Raw genomic sequence first — 9,455 nt, forward strand, 5'->3', positions numbered from 1 at the left:
CTTCACTTTGAACAACAAAATGACACAGATTAAACAGAAAGCAACAATAATCAATTGTAATGCTAGTAATCATACGTGTTAACCCAACCAATTTACATGGAAGACTCGTGCCAACAAGCTCAACCTCCCACCAAGTCTGTTTCTCCTGGGTGGAAGACCAAAATCTCTAGTATTTTTCTCCCTCTAGATTTACCTCTATATTAATTTCTCAAATCTAGCCAACCCTTTTGTACACATCTGTGTATTAATCAAAAGAGCACAGCATTCACAATTATACAAAAATGCATGCTATTGAATCTCCTAGGAGTTATCATAATTACTATCATACCATTGTTTACATATCAAAATCATAATGATCAGGAATATCTGCAAGGGAGAGAAGAGACAAGAGTATTTAAGGTGGCTCATTACACTTAAATTTTACTTAATGGCTCGTTTAAACACCTTGTCTGAAGCATGATTTCATGGAGTGAAACAAGCTCTCAATTACTGTACATGAATTTTTTGCGATTTTTTTCCAGAATGATAAAAACGGTGTTTTGTTTGCAAATTATAAGAGATTTCAATGGATTCAACTATTCAATTAAAAAATGGTCATATGTGCCACCAACTTTGGTGTTGAATGTAGTGAACTGAACGACTTTTCAGACATGCACAGAGATAATTTTTATCATATCATTATCATTAAAGAAAAAGTTTAATTTGAAAATAAGATTTGAATTTTCACCCTATTAATTTTACTTTCAGTGGCAAGTCTTGCATTGAGATTTGAAAAATGTTTAACCTTGTCAACATTGACATTGGTGTCCTTTTTCAAAGAAGTGAAGTCGATGAGGTAGAAGTTGCTGAGTGCAATCTTCCTCTAAATGAAAGTGAACAGCAGGAGACCTCCCTGTTGTTCTTGGAGGTTAACACGTATGCATGCCTTTCTCTTTCATCATCTACATTTTTTGAAAGCCGAAAAAGCTCAAACTACATCAACAAAAATGCTTGAACATACACCAATCATTTTTTCTTTACACAAATTGTAAATGTAAATGACATCTAGATGGATAAAAGGAACATACCAATAGACGATATCTCAGATTCTATGAAAGACGAGAATTCAATTTGTATTACTACTAGCAGTAATTAATTTGTTTTCTCCAAGCATAAATTTCCTGGTTATCTTAAACAATCAATAGACAATAATAATACAAGTACTATGTAACTAGGGTTCCAAAAATATTTTCATATATAACATAATTCTATCGTGATCTTACGTCTTTCCTATTCTGTAGTCTAATGATCAGTAATATACAGACCCTCAAAATAGCTATATTTTAATTTATGAAAAAGTAATTCATCACTCAAAATCACATCAAAATTGAATTGCAGATATTTAGAAATCTACAAATCCATGTATTTACTCAAAAAGCACTCATTAGAGAGACTGGTAAAAATCAAATAGTCTTATAACTTACAGTGGTTGCTTCTGATGTCTCAGATTGGACGTCAAGATCAACAGACTGAACATCTTCTGCAGACTCGGGCCGGGGAGTCTGGTCTCGTTGGTTCACGGAGTCCACGAAAGAACCCATGTCCTCTTTTACTGACTACAAAATTAAAAGACAGATCTAAGTGAATTCAAACTGCATTGTAGTGCCATATCTTGAGTTTCAAATAATAATGGATTTTGCTGCCTTAGGCCAATTTTTTTAAAAATTGGTTTACGGATTTCAAAACCGTTCGGAGGAGGTAAAAAAAAAAAAAGTTCAAATGACAAAATGTTAAGTAATGAAAATGAAATTGATTTGAGGTCAATGTTTTATTATCAACTTTAATATTCTCTTCATTGTCAACTTAAGAAGGTGGTATATAGTGTCTATTGTGCACCTTGGCAACAATGCTGTTTCCTTCAAAAATGTTATTTGTTTATTAAATTAACTTTCTATCATTATCAAATGTCCATTGTTTACCGTTTAGTTATGTAAATCCCAAAATAAAAGAACATTGTTTTTCCATTCAAAAGATGGCATCCATGACGTATATAGGGACGCACTAATCACCTGAACTACTAAAATCCTGACTGACATTACCAAGCATATATTTTGTCTAAAAATTTACTTTTAAGTTTTAAAGTCTTATTTATGAAGTCAAGTAAACTTATCAATAAAATTCATGAACCCTATAAACATTTACTCAAAAATTCTGAATTTTATATAGGTCAGATCAATTTATTGTTGCTAGGCCTAGTCAACAAATTTTATACAATGAATGAATATTCAATAATGTTAAATATGTTTTCAACCTCCTTCAATATATCAAGAGTTACACATATTAATTATGAAGAATATTTCTTTAAAATTCATTAATAAGAATTTAAAAGTGTATCCTTGGCAAAATGTATGCATGGTAAGGTCAGGTAGGGTTATACTTGTTTAGGTGATTAGTGCAACCCAACGTACATCATGGATGCCATCTGAAAACAAGTGTTTGTTTTTATTTTGGGATTTACATATCTAAATGGTATGCAATGCATAACTAATGTTAATTAAAAGTTAGTTTCATAAACAGATAATTTATTGGAAGCAAAAAGCATTGTTACTAAGGTGCAGAATAATTGTTAGCACCGACTGAAGTTGACTGATATTCCACACATGAATATTATGGACTGTCCCGAGATTTCGATGGAGGCGTCTGTCCAAATATCCAGTCCAGCGGAATCTATTTTTTTTTCTTTCTTTCTTTTTTTTTGTGAAAAGGAAAAATTACAGCGTCGGAAATATAAAAAGGAGAGAAAAACCATTTAATTTGTTTTCCAATATCCCAAAAAATCAGTGCGGCGGATCCGTAAACCAACTCAATAAAAAAAAAGGCATTACTGTAAAGATGGGAAAAAATCCAACAAAATAAAGTGCTAATATTCACGAATTTTAACCATAAACCTGTATGTGCCACTCAATTTCATGAAACTACTAACAATGGTACTTTCAAAGCTTTGATACAAATATCTCCTTTAAATAAAATAGAGAATGAAAAGAAAGAATTGGAAAAACCCACCAAGAGTTGCTGAAGCAGTGATAAATATGCCTTTTCTTGTTCTTGCAAGTTTTCCAAAAGCTTTTTCAATTTTCCAACATCCTCTCCATTTGTCTGCACAAAAATAAATTACACAAGTTTTAAAACGTGTCATATTTACGAGCCAACTCAAAAAGATCATATTTGTGTATGTAAAACAAAGTCTTTAAAGTGGAAAAATCCTTATGATAGCAAATTCATATTTTGACCTTTCACTTTCAATTACATTAAATTAAAGTCAACATCCATCATCAAAATAAAAAGTCTTCATCTTGTATGCGTACATGCATCATTCAAAAGTTAAGACCAAGGTTACAGACAACACAGACAAACAAACATAGAGACTGCAAAAACAATATCCCTCCTACATGTATCTTCAATCTTACAAAAATAAAATTCAAAGGTGAATATAAATACAAATAAAGGCATACACAACAATTACCTGAGAACCTGATTTGTTCAGGGCATCCATCATGGACTTGGCTTGCTTAATGTAATCACGAATCTGCATCAGTCTCCCAACAATCTGCCCTCCATCCGACTGAAATATACATGTATCAAACACTTGTTGAAAAAATTACTATACATTGCAAGACAATCAAGAATCTTGAAAATTCTGAATATAGTCATATTTATTTAGTCATCATCAAATCACATCCAATATTCAAAAACTAATGTGGACACTATTACAAATCTTTATTCTGTAAAAGGCATTAAATCTCACCCCATCTAATGAAGGCCTTTCATCACGGGTACTGTTTGTGTACACACTACGTGACCTGCGAGACTCAGTTTCCCTAGGAACTGCAAGCTCCTCACTGGAGCGTGACACATCCTGACGCATAAAATTTGGGATGTTGATCCTTCTTGATGGCATGTTTCTCTCATTATTCTTTTCTCCATCATTGCTCACCTGCTATTAATTACAATCAACCAAATGAGTATCTCGTTCATACCAGTGTTTTTCGTACATAAGAAATAATACCACATTCAAAGCAGTTTCCCCTCACAAAATTCCCATTAAGATCCAGTGATTAAACCTTTATTTTAACTTTTAAAAAACTAAATTTTGTAATGAAGATTTATGTATGACCTACTACTGCTTCAAGAGTGATTTGATGAGAGATAATATCAGAAAACATACAAGAGAAAACTTTTCCAATTGTTCCACATATATATTTATCTACACACACACACACACACAAAACTGTAAGTATGAATTTTGTATGAAATAATCACAAAGCAGTTGAAAATAAAAAGAAGTGAAAGTATATCAGTTACATTTTCTTTCTTCAAAACTGATTTAAATTGTATTACAAGTTATAAACATTTAAAAAAGAAAATAATAAATATTTAACCAGTGTTAAATTAATATTAAACAAAGAACTGCTTAATCAGAGGATGTATCTTTATCCAATCATTTATCTTTTATGTTGATGTTAGATATAATACAGATATACAAGAAATGTGTAAGATGAAGTATGTAGTTAGATAATTAGTGCAAATAAATCCAAGAGTAAAATAAATAATGAAATAAGGAGACTAGCTAGCAAGGACATAATGTGACTTAGTGAAATACATTATTTCATTGTAAAATATGAGCAATAGTCACATATTTACTTATACTTCTTCAAAATTCATATGATAATGATATGGGCAAAGAGCAATTCCCTCGGAACTCAGTGATACATATACTTACATCATCAATATCACTGAAAGTTAATTGTTGGCGAAGATTTTCAAGAGCTACCCTTTGAGAGGTTGGTGTAGATGGGGTTATTCGGGTGCGAGGGTAAGTAGAAGGTGTGTGACGAATTTGTTCAGAGGGGGGTGGTGAGTCGAGACACAATGACTGCTCCCTCTCTCGCTCAGGATTGCCTTTCTTTCTGCGCTTAGTATTATCAATGGGAGCCCTTGGCTTCCAGTCAGAAAAGTCCTAGGTTGAAAATATTCTACATACAGATTGACAGCCAAATCTAGAATTCTTTTCTACAAACTGAATGGAAACTGGAGAAAAAGCGTAGATCTAATAAACAGACACCATTTACTAGCTAATGTTTTGGTCTACAAGTGATGAAATGAAACTACAGTGAATACCATGTTTAAGAAGCTGTGCCTAGTTCTGACCGTGTGCTCTGCATATTTAATGTGACATATATTGAGCATGTTCAGAGGATGGTAAAGAATTCTTTAATCCCAAAAACATTAGATTTTTTTGTGTATATTGAATATGATCTGCACTATTATATGATAAAAAAAGAAATTGTTGCCGAAAGTTTCAACAAACAATAGGATATTAGATAATTAAAACACTTCAAACAATTAGATGGTAAAAACTTTTATCAAACAGAAATAATTAGGCAATACCACTGCATTTGACATGTAGGAATGCTAAAAACATTTAATACAGATAATTACTTTAATGAATACAGAGCTAGATATGCAACATCTACGAAATGTATTGTTAAAAGCTATTGATTATGTTGAGATGAGATGTTTTCAAGAATCTCCCATGAAATGGTTGGTACATTTTTGCCTAAAATTTCTCAAACAAGTGAAAAACACAACAAGCTAGATTTATTTACCCAGTTATTTTGGCGATGTTCCAAGGGATTACTGTGATTACTGATGTTATCATCTTTGTCAGAAACACTAGTCGTTCTCTGCCAGCTTGCCCTTGGTCTTGGGTCTGTGGCAGCAGTTTTAAAAGAATGATGCCCACCAGTTGCCATATCACTGAAATTTGAATTAAAGTAAATGCTGTAAAAAACTTTCAGTGTACAATAAATCTTAAACACATTATTTGTCACAAAAGAGCATAAAATCGTCTAGTTTTCAATATTGGTAAGACATTTCTTAAATTAATTAGTTTCTTTTTCCTTATCTTCTTTCCTGTTTTTTTTTTTTGTGTTGCCTTCAAAACATTTTGAAGGCCAAAAATATTTTAAGGTAGCTCCATCCTCATGTGACTTATCAATATTAATGGTTAAAAGTGGAAAAACTTTATTAATTTCCACTCAATATAGTTTAATTTAATTAATAACCAAAGAAAATGTATATGTTGCCACCTTTTCAAAGATGTCAGACATACAAAAACCTGAAGTATATATCAACATCAGAAAATCACACATTTTCGTTAAACAGAATAAAAATAGATAAAAGCTTGTTGAAATGACAGAATTTAAATATCAACAGTTTTAAAAAAAAAACCTGCTAATTCATAAATATGTATAGATTAATCATGGATATTAGGGAAACCAATGTATAATAGACATCCAGTTGAGGAAAGTCCAGCACAGGAGTTACTGCCCTTGACAACATTTTTTAAATCATAAATAATTGATTATCTATGGAAAATATAAACTTTTTCAGTATTAATAGTTTACCAGATTTTTTATTATATCCAGTGAATCATATTCCTCAGAAAGATATATTTCTATCATGTGCAAAATATCTATTCAGAACAGCTTAAATCTTATTTTTTCACTAGCCCACTGAACTGCTTTAGAAGACAATGTTTACTAGTTCAGACCAATTCTAAGTAACCTCAAGAATCCAGTTAATGAGTTTTCACAAAGGCTTAATTGTAGTGATGGGCTATCAGGGGGGAAAAATTAATTGATGATCGGATTAATCGGATGCACCTTTTCGATTGATTAATCGAAAAATAATCGAATTTTATTCATTTCAAATTTATGGCATAAATATATTAAATTCACTTTATTTTTTACCCTATATATTAAGTTTGATTGATTGCTTGTATCTTGTTTAATGTCTCTCTTGAGAATTTTTCACTCATATGGAGACATCTAAAATCATTAGAAATTTGAAGTTAATAATTCCATACTTTCGATTTTGTTTTACTGGGATAGGGATAGATCTCTCGACTTTTGTTGTTGTTCTTACGGGAACCGGTTAGAATTGAGCCTCATTACCCCTGCTTGTTGTAAGAGGCAAAATCTGAGGTCCTGTGTCACAGCAGGTGTGGCATGATAAAGATTCCTCCCTGCTCAAAGACTGTAAGCGCCGACCACAGGCTTAAATAATGCAGCCCTTCACCGGTGATGGTGACGTCTCCATATGAGTGAAAGATTCTCAAGAGGGACGTTAAAACAATATTCAATCTTATCGGATGATTCAGCTTCGTCAGCCATTTTTTATTTTAGGTAAGTCGCGGCAGGAATATTTGTATTACTAAAAAAAAAAAAAATACCGACATCGACGATTTTCAAAATGACAATTGATTATTCACATCGTTTCAGTTATAGCAACTGACAATCGAAAGTCGGCTATAATCGCTACATCACTACTTAATCGTTATCATATTCTTTATTTCATTGTTGCAGTGTTCGAAATTGGTTCAAAACTTGGTATAGACCACGGGTCTATGCCAAAACAAGATAACATAGACCTCATCGAATTGGCATAGACCACAACATTGAAAAAAAGAACACAAATTTAAAACCTTATTTACTTCTAGTGTACTTAGAAAGCATACTTTCTTTCGATTTCCATAATAATACCCTTCTTTCCTCATAATGTTTATCAAATGTAGACTTTTGGGGTAACTCTATTGCTTTAACCTAGAAAATCAGCATACACAATTTGGTCTATCCCAATTACAATTGACATAGACCGGTGTCATTTGACATAGACTATGGTTAACTTCGAACACTGTTGTTGTTGTTTGAAGTACAAATGATCTGAGCATATTTTGTATTGATAAGGTACAAAAAGTTTGAACAAAAGTTCTGACTTTATAAACCAATTACTAGGTTCTCATTTTAATATTTACAACTGTCAATAATGTTTCTTTACATGTACAAATGTTCACCTAGTTTCAAATATCATGACATTCAGTTCCTTGTATAGCTAAGACTGTGAAGCTAGAAAATTTTATAAGCTTCAATGATGATACAAAGATAAAACAAGTGAAGCTTTAATCAAATAAACATTGTTTACCCATCTTAAAAAAAAAAACAACCACACTTCATCCAAATAAAAGATATTTCAAAGTAAATTGACAACTGCATTCATTTCCACCTAGTCCGAAATATCTTACGTTTTCCTGGCTTTTTTATGATTTTGATATTTACCATGCCAGAAAAATGTCAGAACCAGAGCCATTACATAAACTGGAAATTCGCCGCCTCCAGTTGGAGGCGGCATACTCGGACCGATTTTAAATACTTTATAGTCAAATTCAATGTTAAACTCATAATTAAAGAGGTTCGCACCTGACATTTGGAATAATGTCAATTTTTTTTGGGAAGTGCATTTTTTAATTTTTACATTGAATGATAATTAGGAAACTGAAAAGAAAAAACTGGGGTCGCAATGCTTGTTATTGAGATACAGTGTTCTAAACATGACCTTATTGCACTTACATAAGATATTTCAGACCTACAATTCCACCATGGTCTTTAAAGGAGTGGACAGGCATAGCCTACATCCACTTCTCCCAAATCTTCATGTTTTGATTGTGGAAAATGTGTAAATGCCAGAACTGGTGACGGTTTATACTTAAACCCGAGATTTCGGTTCAAATATGTCTGGTGCAATTAGGTTTGTGAAGAGAAGTGAAAGTAGGCTATGACTGCCCACATCTCTCAGAGAGAAATTTACTATTCCACCATGGATTTTCATTTTAAAAAAGTATTGATCATCGATCATCAAAGATCACTTGTCCCTTATACAACATAAGTCATTTTCTTACAGTTAATTTCATTTTAAATCCATATCTATAATGCTAAGCATCAAAGTTATTTCTAGAAGGTTTTATTCACGTTCAGTATTGGGATAACAATCAAGGAATTCGGACTGGTCAATGTGCTTGTTTACAAAAGTCTCCAAGTACTAGTAACTCTCATGTTTAATGCGTCGTTCATTTTGATAGAAATAGTCTGAATACAAAAAAAAATCTACAAAAAACGGATTTTTCAAACTGAAATTAAATCTGAGCGTGTGATTACATGCCGAAATTCTTTTGCAGCAGTGTGCATAAAGATAAACAAACATAACCAAATGACACCAAATTCTGCTGTAGAAATTCACTGAAGAAGTTAACTATTTACACAAACAATATGGGAAAATACTTGCTTCGTACATTATTTATGGTGTACTTTCAAATAAAGCGTATCTGCATTACTGTGCAGCTTTCTGTAGAAATTCCATGGAAGCCATTTTGACGCTGCGGAATAATACTTTCAAACATTTCTCAAAACTCTTTTTGAAGTTTCATCAGACAATTATTACTTATCTTTAGATCTATAAACTTTTTCAACCTACATACCATTTCTCATATGAGCTTACTCTAACTTTACAAGGTATTATTAATGAAAACTTTGCCTTATATTTATCATCGGATGCTTATTTACCACTTTACGCCAGAAGTT

The 9,455-nt window shown here is 32.1% G+C and overlaps 1 protein-coding gene across 8 annotated transcripts in view; it reads right to left on the reverse strand.

Annotated features, from left to right (window-relative positions):
• The window catches only part of LOC125681125 (pericentriolar material 1 protein-like), a 50,963-nt gene extending 41,508 nt beyond the window's left edge, over positions 1–9,455 (reverse strand). For 2 of the 8 annotated variants that reach the window (XM_056154055.1, XM_056154049.1), the window contains exons 1-7: positions 9,167–9,455; positions 5,646–5,796; positions 4,760–4,996; positions 3,785–3,976; positions 3,503–3,601; positions 3,043–3,135; positions 1,464–1,595 (exon numbers count right to left, since the gene is read on the reverse strand). In XM_056154055.1, the coding sequence (XP_056010030.1) occupies positions 1,464–1,595; positions 3,043–3,135; positions 3,503–3,601; positions 3,785–3,976; positions 4,760–4,996; positions 5,646–5,792 (900 nt within the window). In that variant the 5' untranslated portion in view covers positions 5,793–5,796; positions 9,167–9,455. Of the gene's footprint in view, positions 1–1,067; positions 1,089–1,463; positions 1,596–3,042; positions 3,136–3,502; positions 3,602–3,784; positions 3,977–4,759; positions 4,997–5,645; positions 5,797–9,166 lie in introns of all 8 variants that reach the window. The other 6 variants (XM_048921060.2, XM_056154051.1, XM_056154050.1 and 3 more) reach the window with 6 other exon arrangements.

This window comes from Ostrea edulis, chromosome 2 (genome assembly GCF_947568905.1).
Source record: "Ostrea edulis chromosome 2, xbOstEdul1.1, whole genome shotgun sequence".
In the NCBI taxonomy this organism is placed as follows: domain Eukaryota; kingdom Metazoa; phylum Mollusca; class Bivalvia; order Ostreida; family Ostreidae; genus Ostrea; species Ostrea edulis.